This window comes from Onychomys torridus, chromosome 22 (genome assembly GCF_903995425.1).
Source record: "Onychomys torridus chromosome 22, mOncTor1.1, whole genome shotgun sequence".
In the NCBI taxonomy this organism is placed as follows: Eukaryota; Metazoa; Chordata; class Mammalia; order Rodentia; family Cricetidae; genus Onychomys; species Onychomys torridus.
In genome coordinates, this window is record NC_050464.1 from 29,852,766 (window position 1) to 29,872,514 (window position 19,749).

The window sequence follows — 19,749 nt, forward strand, 5'->3', positions numbered from 1 at the left end:
ATAAACTGTATGGCTGTGGCAGCCTTCTTTTTATCTACTTCTTCTATCTTAAATTAACCCATTTTTATTAATCTATAAATTGCCACATGGCTCGTGGCTTACCTGTACCTTACATCTTGCTTGTCATGGCAGCAGCTGGCATTATCTCTCTGCCTCAGCCTTCCACTTCCCAGAATTCTCCTCTCTGCTTGTCCTGCCTATACTTTGTGCCTGGCTACTGGCCAATCAGTGTTTTATTTACTAACCAATCAGAGCAACATATTTGACATACAGAACATCCCACAGCAATCCCCATTCACCCGGATGTCAGCTGTCTCTTGTCCAACTCTTCTGTGGCTATTTTTAATTCTCCTAGAGCCCATTCTGTAAGAGCAACCAGAAAATCTTTCAAAAAGGTACAGCATGCCAGGCATAGTGGCACATCCCTTTAATTCCCAGCACTTGGGATGCAGAGACAGGCGTATCTCTGAATTTGAGGCTAGCCTGGTCTACAAAGGGAGTTCAAGGACAGCCAGGGTTACCCAGAGAAACCCTGTCTCCAAAAACAAAACAGAGGGGGGGGGGAGAGAGAGAGAGAGAGAGAGAGAGGGAGAGAGAGAGAATATTCCTCTTTGTAAAGCCTTTCTCATTTGGATAATATGGTCATAGATTCCAGGGAATGTGGCCATTATTTAGTTTACTATACTGTGGAAGGCCTCTTAGTGGTTTTTCAGCTTCTCATCTGGGAAGCTTTATCTGATGGAGTCCTGTCTTCTGCCTTATGATTGGAATTCATGTCTTCATAAAAGAAGCCCAGAGCCGGGCAGTGGTGGCGCACGCCTTTAATCCCAGCACTTGGGAGGCAGAGCCAGCTGGATCTCTGTGAGTTCGAGGCCAGCCTGGGCTACCAAGTGAGTTCCAGGGAAGGCACAAAGCTACACAGAGAAACCCTGTCTCGAAAAAACAAAACAGCAAAACAAAACAAAACACAAAAACAACAACAACAAAAAGCCCAGAGAACATTTTTCTCTTTGTTTTTTGACAGGGTTTCTCTGTAGCTTTGGAGCCTATCCTAGCTCTGTAGACCAGGCTGGCCTTGAACTCACAGAGGTCCACCTGCTTCTGCCTCCCAAGTGCTGGGATTACAGGCATGTGCCACCACCGCCCCGGCTACATTTTTCTCTCCTACTACAAGACATAGTAAGGAGATGCCATCAATGAACCAGAAGCGAGCAGGCTGCCATCAGACACTGAATCTGATGGCTTTGTTTCAAGATGGGGCACCCCATGAAGTCCAGGCTGGCTTCAAATTTGTCGCTGAGGATAACCTTGAATTTCTGATACTGTCTTCACCTGTGGTGCTCCAGAGCCAGAGGTGGGTGGATCTCTGAGTTCAAGGCCAGTCTGGTCCTGGTTACAGGACAACAGGGGCTACAGAGAGAAACCCTGTCTTGAAAAACAAATTAAAAAGAGAAAAAGAAAAGGCACGTTCCAAAAATTCAGAATTTCTTCAGGTTATGCTTCAGAGTATCCCTTCAAGCAGTCAAGAGTTTAAGGAGCTTGTTTTGTAAGCTTGGTGCAAGTGATTTGTTTACTATTCAGTTAGAAGAGTGTTTATTGAACACTCATTAAATGCTAGATCCGAGCTCATCATCAAATGTACTGTATAGTTACCAAACATCTACTGGATACCGATGTCCCCAATCAGTATCTGAGTATACAGTAGTTCAGTATACTTCAGTCTGAAGGCAGGCTCTCTGGTCTTCATGCTTGAAGTGCTCTGTACATAAATAACATGCAATGAAAAGGCTGGGGGCTGGAGAGATGGGTCAGCAGTTAAGAGCACTGGCTGTTCTTCCAGAGGTCCTGAGTTCAATTCCCAGACACCACATGGTGGCTCACAACCATCTGTAATGAGATCTGGCGCCCTCTTCTGGCCTGCAGGCACACATGCAGGCAGAGCACTGTATACATAATAAATCTTTAAAAAAAAAAAAAAAAAAAAGGCTGTGATGTGGGTGTGTTCATGGTGCTGGAGACCCTTATCTCCTCGTACTGCTGGGTACCAGTTTCTATGGGACTTATCTTCTCACTTGGGAAATGGCCCTTTGAAGGTTTGAGGTCAGACAGGGTCTGCTTTACCTGCTTCTTGGTCTTTTGTGTCCCAGAAGGACTCTGCCTGCAGCACACCTCCATCCTCGGGGCCTGAGGTCTCATGGCTGCCACCTTCTCCCACAGGCTGTCACTACTTTATTCATCAGGCAAGAGGGCAGCAGCTGGGCTCCAAACCTGGCGCTGCTGGCCGAGAGCCGAAAGCCGTCCGCCCTGTGTTTGGCCCGACTTCCCTGCTTTGAAGGATTTAACTCTTCCTCCTCACAATCCCATCCCTTGACTTTCATAATGGTGAATTTAAAAGGCGATCTTCTATATGTGTGTGTGGTGTGCGTGTGTTTGCGCACCTCCAAGTGGAGGCCAGAGGTGGAGGTCCTCTGTCTCGGGGGATCTCTCTCCTCTTCATTTACTGTGGCAGGCTCTCCCCCTGGACCCAGCGTTTGTGATTTGGCTAGTCTAGCTCGTTTGCTCGCCCCAGGGAATCTAGTCTCTGCCTCACAAATGCTGGAATTTTAGGTAGTCCTCCACACCAGCAAGGCTTTTATGTGGGCACTGGGAATCCAAACCCTGGTCCTCCCCATACTCACAAGGCAAGTACCTTGTCAGCCATGCCATCTGCCCAGCCTGGGAAATTAGAAATTTTAATTAGGGCTAATACATTAGGTGTACATGGAAGTGGCCACGAGTCAAATCCTCACCACACTCACAAAGCTTTAGCACCATTTGAACCCCCACCCCACCCTGCCCCCACCGGTACTAGGGATGGATGTGTGTTTTACCACTGAGTCCTAGCCTCTGCCTTGAGACAAGGTCTCTCAGGCTGGCATGGATTCTCACCACCTCCCATCCTCCCATTCCTGGTCTCTCCCTCTCTCCCTGTCTCTCTCTGAACCTGTGGTGTGCAAGCCTTTAATGCCAGCACTGAGAAGCAGAGGTTAGGGCCGATCTGTGTAAGTTCCTGGCCAGCCAGGACTACACAATGAGATCCTGTCTGTTTGGTTTGAGACAGGGTTTCTTTGTGTAGTTTTTTGGGCTGTCCTAGAACCAGCTCTGTACATAGAAATGGCTATGGATCAAATCCTCACCACTGGCTGAGACCCTGTCTTTAATTTTGTTTTTTGGCCTGGTGGTAGTGGCTCATGCCTTTGATCCCAGCACACAGGAGGCAGAGGCAGGTGGATCTCTGTGAGTTTGAGGCCAGCCTGGTCTACAGAGCTAGTTCCAAGACAGTCAGAGCTACACAGCGACCCTGTTTTGAAAAACCAAAATAATACAATTTGTGGACATGCATGTGAGTGTGTCCTTGCCAAGATTCCTTGTGCGGACGTCAGGGGACAGCGTGTGGGAGCTGGCTTCCCTCCTTCCACCATGTGGGTCCACGGGATAGTGCTCAGGTCACCAGGCTTGGTGGCAAGTGCTCTCACCGGAGGCAGCTTGCTGGCCCTGGCCTGAAACTCCAGTCTCCCTGAGTGTGCAGATTATAGGTTAGTGCTAAGAAACCCTGACTTGAAAAAAACCAAAAAAAAAAAAAAAAAAAGTAAAAAATGCATATCATAACATAAAAGGTAGTTTTAACCATTATAAGCACATACCACCACACCTTGTTTAATCTTTTCCTTTCATATTTTAGTCTTTGTTTTTTTTTTTCATTGTTTTTGTTTTTGTTTTGTTTTTTTTGAGACAGGATTTTTCTGTGTAGTTTTGGAGCCTGTCCTGGAGCTTGCTCTGTAGACCAGGCTGGCCTCGAACTCTCAGAGATCTGCCTTCCTCTGCCTCCTGAGTGCTGGGATTAAAGGTGTGCGCCACCACCACCAGAGTTATTAAAAAAGATGGCTGTGAGTTGCTCTGTAGGCCCTGAGAAGAGAACACCACCAGTGTAGCAAGTGCTCTGAACTGCTGAGCCATCTCTCCAGCCTTCATTTATTATGTATAAAGTGTGTGTGTGTATGTGTGTGTGTACTTGCACATGAGTGTAGATGCCTGTGGAGGCCAGCAGAGGGCACTGGAACCTTGGAGCTGGAGTTACAGCTGGTTGTGAGCTGCCTAATGTGGATGCCAGGAACTGACTTCAGGTTGTCTGCAAGAACAGTAAATGCGCTTAACTGTCAAGCCATCTCTCCACCTTTTTAAATGACAAGGAAACAAAACCCACTGGTTTCTACATTGCCATTTACTGTGGTCTTATCTGTAAAATGTCAGTTTAGAGCATCATTTATAAAGACAACCTTAACCATGTATCAGTTGTGTTTGGTAAATAACTGCTCATCAGGATTTCATTGTGGTCAAATTGGGACAATGGGTTACCTTTGAAGCCAGACGTTATGGTGTATGCAGTTAATCCCAGCAGATGGGAGGATGCAGCTGAAGAAATTCAAGGTCATTCCTGGCTACATACAGAGTTCAAGAGCAATTTCAGTTACCTATGACCTCCTCTCAAATAGAAGGTATAGCTAAACTGGTAGAGTGTTTCCTAGTCATGCATAAAGGCCAGTGCTAAAAAGAAAGAAAGAAAAATTAGGAAAAGGTAGACAAACAAAAAACCCCTTACTTTGGGGGATTATTGTCAAGCAAAGTAATAAAAATTTGTGCAAATGTGGGCACAATCGGAAATGAGCACAATGGAGTTCTGAGATTATAGACAGGAAGAAACACTCATCACATTCCCCTAGATTCTCACAGATAGGAAACTGTTGTGACCTCTGGTCATCAAGGTGTGGGAATTTCTCCTAAGTAATAAACCAACCAGTCAATTCTCCAGAATCGACAGGGCACACTAACTCAGTTCTGACACTCTACAGGCTGGGGGTATTACTGACGGGTAGAGGGTATGCTTGACATGGGTTAAATCCCCTGTACCACAGAAGAGGAAGAATCAAGTCCCAACAACAACAAAATGGGTGTTGTAGCATATTTCTGTAATCCCAGTGCCTGGGAGGCAGAGCTTAAAGTCAGACGGATCTACATAGCAAGTCCTAGGTCAGCCTATGTTACAAAAGAGACCCTTTCTCAACAAAAACAACAACAAAACACAACATAAACAAAATCAGACTATCTTTAATAGTTGGAGATCACTTCAGACCCCATTTGTGAGAGCTCAGTCCCTGAGCTGATGTGTGATGCCTGTACTGAGTCCCAGGCTGTTTTACCCGTGTTTCTGAAGGACCCACTGCAAACCAGGGTTCTATTTATTTATTTATTTAGAATTTTTTTTCATTTATCTTCTACACCAATCAAAGATCCCCCTCTTCCCTCCTCCCGCCCCCTCCCCCCAGCCTCTCCTTCCCAATCCACACCCCACTCCCCGAACCAGGGTTCTTACACCTCTCTTAATTCACAAAGCTTGCTGGCATTCACCATTTGGTTACCAAGGGCATGACCAAGAACAAAGATGTAGAGTGTTTCAAGGAAGGCTGCTGAGGCCATGAAACCAGGAGCCACCGTGACCAAAGGAAGACGGTCTCCTCAGGGTGACATTCACTCCATAGCGCTCTATTTTCCTAAGGATGAGGTAGGCAAGCAAATCAATGTTTCAAAGTTAAAACAAAACAGGAGACAGACTATGGATGAAGAGACTGACCTCTTCTTTTGTCTGGTTTTTTGTTTTGTTTTCTGAGACAGGGTTTCTCTGTGTAGCTCTGGTTGTCCCGGACCTCGATTTATAGACCAGGCTGGCCTTTGAACTCACAGTGATCCACCTGCTTCTGCCTCCTGAGTGCTGGGATTAAAGGTGTGTGCCACCACTGCCTAGCCTGGGTACTACTTTCTAGTAACTTTATTTGGGGCTTTGTTTTGTGATGCTGGGGATGGATCCTAGGGCCTTGAACATGCTAAACAAGCAGCTGTATCCCCTCCATAGGCCTCTCCTGGGTTTTTACGGTGATTTTTTGCATACCCATGATTGATAAAATCACTTGTCATTGGTGGTCAACTTTACCTTCAGCACACTGTCCCAGGTCCCCAGTCCTGAGGTAGCAGGTGGGGCTGAAAGTCCCCACCCTTTAATGTTGCTTTAGAGATTCTGGTCACCTAGCTCCCATTTCTGAAGCTGCCAGGAGGCTGCCAGGCAGCACTCAACTTATTAGCATATAAAAAGACAAACCACTTTGGAGATCCAAAAGCTTTTTGAAATTGTAAGCCAGGAAACTGGGATGAAGATCGCACATATTTCAAAATATCACAAGTGCTAAGCTTAAAGAAAAAAGCTTAGAATATAAACATATGTGTATGGTCTAAAAATAATTTATCTCCATCAATCTAAGAAAGAAGATATTAATGGTCTGCAATAGCCCCAAGGGTGGAAATACAAAAGGTGTCAATCAGTGGATGAATAAGAAAGTAAAATGGGGGTTGGGGATTTAGCTCAGTGGTAGAGCACTTGCCTAGCAAGCGCAAGGCCCGGGGTTCGAGCCTCAGCTCTAAATAAATAAACAAAAACAAACAAACAAAATGCATACTCCATAAGAAAACTCTTGGAACTGATAAGCACTTTGAACAAAGTGGCAATATATAAAATTAAAAGAAGAAAGTAAAATGGGGCGTGTTGCTGGCCGTGGAATAATTGACAGAGGGCAAAGGGCCATGCCTGTAATCTCAGCCCTCCAGAAGCCAACGGACTAGGATAACTATAAGTTTAAAGCTATCCTGAGCTACAGAGTAAGTTCAAGGCTAGCCTGGGCTATGTAGTAAAGCAAGAGAGGAAGACTGTCTCAGAAACAGAAACAACCAACAAAGACACAACAACAAAACTCCAAGCAGCAAAACCCCCAAACCACCAAGTCAATGGACTATTCAGCCTCCAAAGGAATACTAGCACTTGGGAGACCAAGGCAGGAGGATAGGAAGTCTCAGCTATGTGTTAAGACTGCACTGGAGGGCTGGAGAGATGGCTCAGAGGTTAAGAGCACCGACTGCTCTTCCAGAGGTCCTGAGTTCAATTCCCAGCACCCACATGGTGGCTCACAACCACTTGTAATGAGATCTGGCGCCCTCTTCTGTATACATAATAAATAAATAAATCTTTACAAAACTAAAAGACTCTACTGGAGCTGGAGAGTGCTCAGTGGTTGAGAGCACTGGCTGCTTTACCAGAGGGCCTGGGTTTCATCCACAGCACCCACATGGCGGCTCACAACTGCTTGTAACTCCAGTTCCAGGAGACTCGACATCCTCACATAGACGTACATGTAGACAAAACGCCAATGCACATAAAATAAAATGAAAAAACTGATGATTATATATTAAATCGTCCTTAAAAAGCAGATTTGACAGATGTTACAACTAGATGAATCTTGAAGATATGGTAAGGAAATTAAGCCAGACACAAAAAGATACAGTATGGTTCCTGTAGTCTCCAAACTAGTCAAATTTAGAGACAGAATGATGGGGTACCACTAGGGATGTGGGAAGGAAGAACTGGGAATAGGTTTTGTTTTTTGTTTTTGAGCTGAGGATCGAACCCAGGGCCTTGCGCTTGCTAGGCAAGTGCTCTACCACTGAGACAAATCCCCAGCCAGGGGATAGTTTTTGATGACTATATATAGAGGTAGGGTAGTGGGGCAAGCCTTTCCTTAGGAACCAGGAAGTGAATTCTGTCTTTAAATGCCTCTGTAAATAGGGACTTAATACCTTCCCATCAAATTATTCTCCTTCCATGCTTCATTCCCCTTTCATTCAGACCCCAAAAGCCTATGTTGTACAGCATAAGCTTATCAGTTTCTCCTCTCCCTCCTTTTCTGAGATAGTCTCTTGTAGCCAAGGCTGGCCTTGAACTCCTGATCTTCCTACCAGGGCATCTAGCATTCTGTCTGCTTTCCGTGGAATCCAAACTAAGATATGCGGAGCAGTTCACACACACTCCCACTGACGAGCATTTGACCTGGTTCCTATTTTCTTGGCAGTGAAGTGGAACTATGGTGCACCCTTGTTGCTTACCAGGGTTTCTCCAGAATGTGCTGAGCAGTAAGCCTGCTAGATCCCAGGCTACATGGACTTCCAGCTTCACCGGCCATCACCCCGTTTCTAAAGTGCCTACTTATATTCACAGCCAACCCCATCCTCAGTTCCCTACAGCTAGGCCTGATGGGCCCTCTTTCTGCTCTCCCAGCAAAAGTCCATCTGCTACATCAGCATCTGTGGAGGGCACTTCCCCAACACAGCTTAGTTAAGCTTCTCTCTCCCTTAGAGTCCATCTCTCCAAGGCTCTCCACACCCATTCCTTAGAGGTTTTCTCTCACTTGGACCCAACCACAGACTGGGTCAGTCTTCCCTATGTTATGTACCTGTAAAAAGCATAGCACCATGCTGATAATGATTGCCAAGCATTTGAGAGGAATCGCCTTGATCCTCAGTGCTTGTGTACACACACACACACACACACACACACACACACACACTCACACACCTTTGCAGTATTTACAATTTGCAATGTTCCATTGATCTGTACAACTATTAAGACAGTCTCAGACAGTCTCGAGGGAGGGGGAACTGGGGTTGGTATGTAAAATGGAAAAAAAATTTTAATAAACATATTTAATAATAAAAAATAATAATGGTAAAAATAAAAAAGACAGTCAGACTACATTGTAAATTCCTGAAAGCAGTAACCACATAGGAGGCAATTGGGAACTGTAGGCCATTCTCTATTGTAACTCATTTGAATTGTAATTTTCTAGCTAGCATCTATTGACTACCACAGGGTCTTACTATGGTAAGACACGGGTTGGCCTGGGACTTGCTACATAGATCAAGCAGGCCTCAAAGTCACAGTGATTCTCCGGCCTCCACCTCCTGAGTGCTAGGACTGAAGGTGTGAGCCACCATGCTCGACATTGGCATGCTTTTGAGATTTATTTATTATGCATACAGTGTTCTGTCTGCATGTGTCCCTGCAGGCCAGAAGAGGGCGCCAGATCTCATTACAGGAGGTTGAAGCCACCATGTGGGTGTTGGGAATTGAACTCAGGACCTCTGGATGAGTAGCCAATGCTCTTAACCCCTGAGCCATCTCTCCAGCCCCCATATTTTTTTGTGTGTGTGTGTGTGTGTGTGTGTGTGTGTGTGTGTGAGAGAGAGAGAGAGAGAGAGAGAGAGAGAGAGAGAGAGAGAGAGGGAGGAAGGCCCCTAAGAACTTGCATAATCCTCCCACCCCCATCCCCGCTAAAGGTACTCTTTAAAAGCAAATACCCACATCCAGTTCCATGTAATTCCAAATTATATTTTTCTGGAGACAGAGTTTCTCTGTGTAGTTTTGGTGCCTCTCTTGGATCTCACTCTGTAGCCCAGGCTGGCCTCAAACTCAGAGATCCTCCTGGCTCTGCCTCCTGAGTGCTGGGATCAAAGGCGTGCACATCATCACCCAGCAACTCTAAATTTCTTTAAAGATATATTTGTAAATAGTCAGGCAAAGTGGCACATGTTTTTAATCCCAATACTTAGGAGGCAGAGACTGGAGGATCTCAATGAGTTTGTGGCCAGCCTGGTCTACAGAATGAGTTCCAGGATAGCCAGGGCTATATATATGGAGAGATCCTGCCTCAAAACAGGCAAAAAGATTTATTTATATGTATTTTAAATATTTCTCTTTTTATACTTAATGTGTATAAGTGTTTTTCTTGCGTGTATGTATACCTCATATGTGCCTACAGATGCTTGTGAGCCATGTCCTTGCTGGGCACCGAACTCAGGTCCTTTGGCAAGAATGTCAAGTTCTCTTTGTTGTTGTTGTTGGTTTTTTGAGACAGGGTTTCTCAGTGTCACAGCCCTGGCTGTACTGGAACTCCCTTTGTAGACCAGGATGGCTTCGACCTCACAGAGATCCAGTTGCCTCAGCCTCCTGAGTGCTGGGCTTAAAAGCATGCACCACCACCACTCAGCTCAGCTCCTAACCATTGAGCCATCTCTCCAGCTTTTAAATGTGGAGTTTGTGGGCCAGATCCAAGGGGCTGAAATCAAGGTCTGTCTTTGCAAGGAATTTTTACTTATCACATGAGAGGCAGATGTTAGATGGCTGAGAGTTTCTCTTAGAGGTGGGGAGAAAGGTCAACTCTCCTTTTTCAGAGCCTTCCACTCTCCCCAGGGGGAAAGCCTGTTCTCTACCAGGAATAAATAGGGGGCATGGGAAGGAGGGTTTCCTGTAAGGGCTGCTGTGTGTGCGCGTATCAAGGTTATGTTTCAGCAATGATCTGTGAATGGGCGTCAACTTTGAAAAGGGTTAAAGTGCCTGGCACCACCTGCAAAAGCTATTACAAGTTTTTTTTTTTTTTTTTTTATCCAGGGAAAGGAAACTCTTAAGCCCCGTGGGAGGGAGAAGAGTGTGGGCATTTGGGAGGAATGGTGTGGGGTGCTGGGCTTCCATTTGAGCTGTCCTTCTAGAGTAAATGGACAGAGGTCTTGTTTGAGATATGAACTGAATTGAAGTGACACACAAGGATAGGATGGGGGGGGATGTAGCTAGGTGCTTGCCTATCATTCACAAAGCCATGTTCAATCCACATTCAATCCCCAGCACTATAAAGTCAGGCACGCACCTGGGGAAGGCTCGCCCTGAGATCAGGGCGATCTGGTGACATAGCAGAGGTAACAAGATACGTCAAGCTCTTCCACTGCCACAGGTTTGGCATTTGTGGACTGGATGATGATGATGATGATGTGTGTGTGTGTGTGTGTGTGTTGTGCAGATGGGGACACACACATACACACACAGACCAGAGGAGGGCATAAGATGTCCTCCTTCTTCATCTCATTCCTTTGAGGCAGGGTCTCTCTTGAAGCTCATGTTTCTCAGATAGGCTAGCAGCTGGTATGCTCCAACAATCCTGTCTCTACCACTACATGGTTTTGGAGTAAGATCAGGCTCAGCTTATGTAGGTGTTAGGAGCCAAATTCAGGAATAACACTCTTAACCACTGAGCCACCTTTCCTGCCCCTATTTATATTATTAGTTTTTGACCTAGGAATCGAACGTAGGGCCTCACACATGCTAAACACTTAATCTCCAACCTCAGAAAATATATTTGAAAGAAGTCCATTTGGCGTTAGGTGTGCTAGTTTATGACTGTGATCCTATCATTTATGAGGCTGAGGGCAAGTGGATTTTTCTGAGTTTGAGGCCAGCTTGGTTCACATAGTGAACTCCAGGTCAGCCAAAGCTATTCAGGGAGGCTCTGTCTTAAAACAACAACGATAAAGAACGAACCAGGGGCTGGTGAGATGGCTGGGCGAATAAAGACGCCTTCCATCACACCTGATGGCCTGAGTTTGAACCCTGTGACCCACATGGTGGAGTGAGAGAACTGACTCCTTCCTTCAAGTTGTCCTCGGATTTCCACACATGCGCTGTGGTACATACTGCCCCCGCCCCACAACCAAAGCCAATAAAAATGTAAAATAAGAAAAATAACAACAACACAAAGAATTCCATCCTGCTGGGCTTTATAATTCCAGCTGAGGATGAGGATCGTAAGTGGAAGGCTAGTCTGGGCAATTTAGGAAGGCTAAGTTTCAAAAGAAAATGAGAAAAAGGATTGGGGACATAGTTCAGTAGTAGAATGCTTGCCTAGCATGTGCAAGGCCCTGGGGTCACCAGCACTGGAGGAAAAAAAAAGCCCATACTTCATAGGGTTTTCCATTTTTTCCCTTCCACCACCCCATCTTCTCTGCCTTGTCATTATTCCCTAAACAACACAACCATACTGTAACAACTATTTACTCAGCAATTAAGTATCAGGTGTTCAAATAATTCCAATAATATCAGGAGGATGGGGTGGGGGATGGGGGCTCTATGTAAACACCACCCTTACAGGACTTGAGTAGCCTTGCATTTTACTCTGTGGAGTCCCGAGTCTCATTCCCTGAGGAAACCTCAGGACAATCTAATGAGCCGAGCATGAGAAGGTGGCAGGAAGTAAGATACCCAAGCATCTTCTAGGAGAAGGGTGTTAGCGAGGTGGCAGTTAGCAGGACAAATGCAGAATGGAGGGACCCGCAGGTGCAAAGGCCAGGAGGAGGCAAGGATGTTTAGTCAAAGGACTCAAAATACCTAGGGCAATGGGGTCAGGCTACGGAGTGACTATGGCTGGGGAAACAGCCATCTTCTACAGGTGACTTTCCCCTAACCTTCAACTTGGAAGGAGGCAAACTGTTAGGGTTACGGTGCCCAGAACACCAGCTTCATTGGCATGGCATCATTGGATGAACCCTTTTCTAACACTGGCTCACACAGTACCCCTGTGACTAGAGTGTGTTTCTTCTCACAACCTCCATTTTGCAGGTGAGGCAACAGACTCTCCAGTCTTCTATCTTGATGTACTGTGTAGAGGTTTACAAGGATGTACTGTCTAGAGGTTTACAAGGATGTACTGTGTAGAGGTTCCTTTATGTAAGTGGTTTAGTTCTAGCAGTGCCTTCGACTTGCGACAATGTACATAAAAGCCTCGTTTTCTTTTCTTTCTTTCTTTCTTTTTTTTTTTTTAAATAGAGCCACCTAAACACGAGACATTATGAATTGGCTGGACTTCTGGCTCCCTCTACTTCAGCCCTGTAGGAATCAGGAAACCCAGGGAAGGGCAGTGGTTATTGCCAGAAGGCCAAGCGGCATCTCAAAATTCCCCATCTATTCTGGTTCTCCCTCTGGGGCAGCTCTTAGATACCATCTTCTGCCAAACAGAGTTTGTTTCTCAGAAGCTGTAAGAAGTGGGAGGTTAGTTATGGGGGGGGGGGGGGGGCGGAAAACCCTGCATCAACAACTACAAAATCCCCTGCAGCAGCCTGAGCATTTGAGTTCTGAACAAAGGGCTGGGTGAGCCTGGAAAGTAAATGCTGACATCCTCTCTCCAGCTGTGAACTGGGGGTCTGAGGGCGGCTGCAAAGGTCATCTGTCTCCACATCTTCGGGGCAGGAAATGCTATTCAATCCTTCCAGTGACTGATCACTTTACAAGATTAATGGAAATGTCTCCAACATGGTTCTGTGTTCTGACAGCACACAAAGTGAACCAAACTTCTCCCCAGGCCTCCTACTCAGCGAGGTCAGCTGATTCCTTGTCTTTCAAAAAAAGTTCAAAACTTTCATCCAGGCCATCTGTTCCCTGGTATTCCTGTGGTGGGAGAGATCCTGTCTCCAGCGGCTGGACCCAAAGACTGCACCTGAGGGTGGGCAGGCTTTCGGAGGCCCTTCTGTTTCTGCTCCATCTTGCAAAGTAAAAGAAATGCACAGGGCACGGTAGGCCCTCAAGGGTTAACTGCCAGCCTTCTTGTCCATCCCTCAGAGACTGTCAACCAGTGACAGCTGAGCATGATGAAGTCATGCCTGCCCTTTCATTTCCATTGGCTACCATACGTGTCTGTCAACCCCAAGATGCAAGTTTTGAAAGACTCTTTGAACTTTTATGACTCTTCCCAGCGTTAACCCTTTAACTCACCTGTGGTTAAGGGTTCTTCCCATCCTTACACAGGAAGAGACAGTATGAAGAGGAGGATTCTGTGTAGAACATTAAACTCTTCCCCCAAGGGTCAGGTCTGAAAGTCTCTGGACACTTTTGTTTTTCCTTTTTGACTTTAATCCACACGAGACTTTTAAAACACAAAATAAACAGTCACTTGAACAGAAACAGCTGGGTCTGCTGATAGATTAGAACAAAGTGTAGTTTAAATTACAAAAGTAATACAAAATGGAACAAAAACTCGTCTAAGATTTGCTAGTGCTGGGTCTTGTACACACAAGCTTTTACTGTATTTTAATTTCTATTTATGCCTCCCTCCCCTGCCTAGTACCCCAGCATGCTGTGGATTGAACCCAGAGCCTCTACATTGCTGGCATGAGTTCTAGTCCTGAGCTATACCACTAACCTGGAATTCATTTCTGAGTAGGTCTCACATCTCCATGGTACAGAGCTGAAAAGGCACTGTAGCATATAGAACGAAATTAAATCCCTCGGATCTGAGTCAGGCAATATGCATATGTACACATGGTTAAAGTTTTAGAGTGTATCAAGAATAACTTCTCATGTTTCTTTTCCCCATTGCTGTGTCTTTCCAAAGAAAATTCAATGCATATAAATGGTTAAGTATAGCAGGGCAGTGGTGGCACACACCTTTAATCCAAGCTCTTAGGAGGCAGAGGCAGGTGGCTCTCTTTGAGTTGGAGGTCAGCCTGATTTACAGAGCGAATTCCAGGACATCCAGGGCTACACAGTGAAACCCTGTCTCAAGAAAAAAAAAAAGTATAGACCTCTAGATAAATCATCTTTGGTTTATCCAAGTAGTGATCAAAATTTAGTATTCTCTATCTTGTTTTTATTTAAGGATATCAACAGGTCATTCCATGTAAGTATATATTCTCTTTTTTCAATACGGAAGATCAAACTGAGCACCTTGGTTTAATTTTTTCGTGTGTGTTTTTGATAGGACCTCATCATTGGCCTGGAATTCTTGACCTCTGCCTCCCAGCCTCTCAAATAGTGAGATTAAAAGAAATATGCTATCATGCCTTGTTCAAGCTTTGAGTTACAGTATATGGTCCTTGAGTCTATCCATAGGATGTATATCATCCTTTAAGTTATTTTTAAGATGTGAGCAGGTGGGTCAGTCTTTGCCATCTGGTACCCAACTAGGCTCTCAGGCATTAGGAGCAAGCGCTTTGACGCCTAAGGCTTTAGAGTTCACATTGTACCATATGTACTCTTCCCTACAACCTTTGCTGATATATTTGCCTCCGTGGGGTCTTCATACAGTCAGTTAATGTTTTAGGGTAGTTGGTTACGGAGATGCTAAGCCAAACTGGACGTTGACTCATGCATAAATAGCCTGGTGGCACTTTAAGAGCAATAGAGAAAAATACCCCAAGGCTTTATTGTTTTTAAGTTTTCTGTTTGCTTGCAGCTTCGGGATTGGATCCAGGGCCTTGCATATGATGTTAGGAAAGCGCTGTATCACTGAGCTATAACCCTAGTCCATTCATTTTTTATTCTTGAGACAAGTTTTCATTATGTTGCCCAGGCATACACTACCATGCCCAGCTTAAGTCTGAGTATTTTTGCTACAAGTTTATTTTAATAGTAGAGTGAGTTCTTGGTTATTATTCTGGAGTAGCTAGGTTCCACCTCTTGTGCACGGGCACGCATGCACACACATGAGGGGCAACTGTAATTGATAGCATAGGTATATAACATTCCTATCTGTTCTATATCATAGTCCCATAGGCAGGCTTACATAGTGGCCAGGCACGTGGGCTCTGGATTCCTACAAGCTCTTGGTTCAAATCCTATAGCCATAGTATCATTGTGGTTAAATAACTTAGCATTTCTTTGAGCCTTAGCTATAAAGGGGGAAAAATTGGCAAAGATTTAAAGAGAGCAGATATAAAGGGCTGTGCACACAGACACTGTAAATTCTTCAAAGCCTGAAGCTAGAAGCTCCAGGTTTTGAAGAATTAGGAGACAGAGGCAAGAGGCTCTTGGAAAGATGGAGATCAGCTTGGTTTACACAGCCAGCAAGTTCTAGGCTAGTTAGGACTAGGTAGAGAATCTGTCTTACAAGGAGGAAAGCCAAGAGCTAGTATAATGGTATGATAACAGTTTGTTTTTTCCCAGTCCAGAAGCCCTGGCTTCTGAGGGCTCCATCAGCATCAGCCATCATCTTGTTAAACCATTGGTCTACTCCCAGCCAGCCCAGTGAGTGTGTGTGTGTGTGTGTGTGTGTGTGTGTGTGTGTGTGTGTGTGTGTGTGTCTGTCTGTCTGTCTGTCTTTGGACACAGAGCTGCTTAGCTAGCTTGTGAGGATGGATGAAACAATCGAATGAGTGTAACACAAACAGGTAGACTCTGACTGCGCCTTTTACCAGACCAAGCAGGGAGGTACAGGAAGTCACTGTTACTTTGTTTCCAGTGGGGCTGACTTGGTTGTTTTCCTGCATTAAAAGTGCATCTTTTCTCTCACTTTACCTATTCGAAGCTCCTGGGGGACAATCAGCCAAAGTTACAGCTCCAGGGTCTGACCCTTCCCCCTTTGGTCCAAAATAACCTCCTCCCCCACTTGGAGCGAATGCTTGGAATTCTTTCAACCGAGGACAGAGCCTTTCATCTGCCAATTACTGATAAAGAGAAAATGCAAATATGCTGCAGAAGGTGATCCATCAAGGGCCCAACGTTTATTGAGTGACCACTGGGACCCAGCAGAGGGGTGGGCATTCTGGGGGAGTCAAAGGGGAACAAACTGCTGGCTAGCCCATTCTTCTCTGAGGTTTGAGGTTTGTAAAGGAAGGGATTAAATCAGGTGACTAGTCAACAACCCACTCTTCGCCAAGCCAGAACCCCCCATGGATGTGATAGATGGACTGAACTGCTTTTATATGAAGGTGGCTAACATTAGACTTTTTCCTAGTGCCAGCATTTGGGGGGTGGCGGGAGGACGGGGACTCCAGGAAGCCACAGGGGGAGAGAGGAGAGGCTCAGAGAAGACGACAGAGGGTGCTCTCAAGTGTCCTATTCGACAGTTTTGCTTTATGCTTGCACTGATTCTCAACCCAAGCCCCTCCTTTAAGCCAGGTCTATTTCATTTTGAAGCAAAAATGAAGCTGGTGAACATTTGAAGCAGGCTATGTGATCATGGGTGAATGATTTCGCCTTCCTGATCCCAGCTTCTTGGTTTACAAAATAGAGCTACAAATCAAGAAGACATTTCCTTTAAAAGATTCTTTAAGAAGAGGCAAATAAAATGATCCATGTCCTTTTTTTTTTTTTTTTTTGGTGTTTAATATGGAACCCAGGACCTGATGGTTGCTAGGCCAAATATTCCACCACTGAACTACATCCCAGCAGGTCCCTGGTTTTCAACAGAGGGGTGGCTAGAAAGCCTGCCTCCTGGATGCAGCTGAAAGCTGAACCAATGGAAATGTGATTTCAGTTTGACAAAGTTTGATGTTTGTTGCTGGATCGCAATGTAAAAGATTTCTACCGCTAACCTGTGTCGATGGAATTAAAACAAACTTCAGAGATTAGTTTTGGGGACAGGCAGAAAAAAAGTACAGCATGCTTGGGTAGGAAATTCTAACGTGAGGAAGGGAGGAGCATGTTATCTCTTAGGGTGACCAATTCTGCGTTGTGGCTCACAGCTGATCTCAGGTGGCAAGGCCACTTCCTCCCCACATCTGTCTGAGCTGGCACTTGTTGACACTGGGGCAAGATACAAAGAGCAACCACCCAGATTCATAATTCCTTGAAGCTAGGTTTCCCAATATGCAAACTGCACTGCTTTAACTAGTGCCCTGGGTAAGAAGCTGCCATTGGCCATCTGAGCGATGGCTCAGAGTATCTCTGGTGCTATGTCATTAGGCCTTGCAGGGCACACGAGGTTGGGTGGGAACTAAGTTTAGGGCCAGCTTTTCTCATAGCTAAAATGGACCTGGTTTGTCCATTTTGGAATTACAGGATCACTCAGGACCAATTCTGGGAACAGTCACAAGCACAACTCAGGGGACAGAGGAGCATTGGAGGATCTGATATTCTGTACATACTCAAAGGGTGCCTCTACCTCCGCTGAGAAACAATATGGATTAATCTAGGTGTGCTATCTCACGAACATCCCCACCACTTCACTCTTAAATTGCCACACAAGGAGCTTACCTTTCGCCTGCCTGTTTGTGAGCTGCGTTAGAGACGCTGACTCCGATTCTCTTTCCCTCTTGAGTATCGATTTATCTCTTCTCGGCGAGTGTAGAGACTTTCTTTTCTTTTCTTGCCCAACTTATTTCATGGCTCTTCAACCAAGGCTGTCCGAATGAATGAATGAATGAAAGGCCGTCTTCCGGTCAGATGCAGTCTGAAAAGGCTGTGGACTGGCTGTATTTCCTGTACCTGTGTGCCCATGTTATTATTTCAGCCTCGGGAGCTTAAAAGTTAGGCAGTCTATACAGATAGAGAGCTGCGCTAATTTCTCCCTGAGCCCCTCAGATGCCTCCTCCATATGGCAGGTTCGCAAATGGATAGGGGTCTGGACAGGCTGGCCCCTCCCCCCCCCAGTCATACAGTAGAAAAAGCAAACAGAAAAAGAAATTATACATACAAAATGCTTTGAATTTAGGTCGCCAGCACAGGTAATGAGGAGGGGTAGACTCAGGAAGAGAGGGGCAGCCGTGGGTAATCCGAGTAAGGGGGCAGGGGCAGAGGTGGGGGGTCGTTTTGGGGGGTGCCAGGCCCCGGGGGCTTTCACGCCAGCAGGCTCGGCTAGCATTTCCGTGCCTCCCGCTGAGGCCATCCGTGCAAATCTGCACCTCCCTCCCCCCCCCCTCCTCTCTTTCCCTCCCTCCCTGCCCCGCCATCTCTGGGATGCGCCCGCCGCCTGCAACTCAGCCCTCCAAAAGTCAGCTCCCGGGCGGCGGCGGCGCCTGCGTGCAGAGGCGCACTCGTGACCCAACAACAAAACAACGATGCCAAGGCGCTAACGGCGCCGGGTGCGTCCCAGGCTCCCTTCTGGCCCCACACCTCCTACGGCTGTGGTCCCCGACACCCCCAACCCAAGCCCCCCTTCTCCCCAACTAGCCCGGCCGCGAGCTCCGAGCGCGATCGGCAACAATGTTTACGTTCCGGGGATTATGACGTCGACGCCTCCCCCCCCACAACTGCTGAAAATGGTTTCCTAGGACTTTGCAAACGGATCTGCTTAAGTGTTGGTGCAAAACTTTGTAGATATCGGCTCTGGCTTGCTCTATTTATTTATTTTTTGGTTTCTTTTCTTGTCTTCCCTCCTTCCCCCCCTCCGCCAAAATGCAGGGGGCAGGAGTGTTGACAATTAATTGGTGAACTCTCCTAAAAAAATGGAGGCAGAGAAAGACTCTGGAAGAAGATTGGTGTGTAGCTTTTTTTTTTTTTTTTTACCCAAATCTGTATCTGATATATGATCGATTTATTTATTTTTATTTTTTGGTTGTTTCTTGCTGCCTTTCCTTTCCTTTTCTGTATTTTGCAAGAGGACCGGAAAAAAATAATAAATTGCATGCAAAAGGAAGCAAGCAGCTTACTCCTCCAGTCTCTTGTGAGGCTCAGGGTCTCAGACACTTCAGTGGGGAGGAGGTAACGCCGAAAGGCGTGGAGGGGGCTGAGCGGGCTCGGGGTTCGCCTGAGATCTGGGGGGCTGCGGGGCTCGGTGCTGGGCGGCGGAGGGAGGAGGAAGAGGGATGCGGGGAGTGGTGGGGGAGACTCCTTAGGAAGTGAGTGTGCGCGCGCGCTTGTGGGGAGATGAGGCAGCTGCTGGTGCGTTTTGGGGTCTCTGATGGAAGCTTTGTGGTGGGCCAGCTGCCTCTCTCTCTCCCCAAGCTCTTAACCTTCCCCCTTCTCCTCCTCCTCTCGTACTAGCGGTCGGTCGGCGCGGGCGGCTAGGGTCTCAACCCTTCCGTTTCAGCTTTCCAGCTTTTCTGTGGCTCCGGAGCGGCTCCAGCCTTAGAAATGCCGCCGGCCCCGGGTTCCGGCTTCCCGGGTTGGCCGCTGTGTCCGCCGGGGCTGCTGTTACCGCAGAGCCGGGCGCTGCAACGGCTTCTCTCGGGGCCTACATCTGCCCCGCCAGCTCATGCCCCGAGCCCCCTTCAGGGGTTACATAACCAGGCTCCCTGTGGAGCGGGCAAAGCTCAGGACATCACTGGGGTGGGGGCAAAGGAAAGCCCCCCAAATAG

General features: G+C 46.5%; 1 protein-coding gene and 1 long non-coding RNA gene across 10 annotated transcripts in view; one reads left to right on the plus strand and one right to left on the minus strand.

Moving 5' to 3' along the window:
- Positions 1 to 5,388: 5,388 nt before the first annotated feature.
- Positions 5,389 to 18,335, minus strand: LOC118572114. The gene is made up of 3 exons (XR_004943466.1): positions 17,708 to 18,335; positions 13,508 to 13,658; positions 5,389 to 5,588 (listed from the first exon to the last, which is right to left on the minus strand). It is a non-coding gene; the product is annotated as an uncharacterized LOC118572114 (long non-coding RNA).
- A 131-nt stretch (positions 18,336 to 18,466) lies between these two features.
- Positions 18,467 to 19,749, plus strand: part of Kdm2b (lysine demethylase 2B) — a 119,575-nt gene continuing 118,292 nt past the window's right edge. For 3 of the 9 annotated variants that reach the window (XM_036171475.1, XM_036171479.1, XM_036171480.1), the window contains exon 1: positions 18,491 to 18,930. In XM_036171475.1, the coding sequence (XP_036027368.1) occupies positions 18,898 to 18,930 (33 nt within the window). In that variant the 5' untranslated portion in view covers positions 18,491 to 18,897. The other 6 variants (XM_036171483.1, XM_036171482.1, XM_036171476.1 and 3 more) reach the window with 5 other exon arrangements.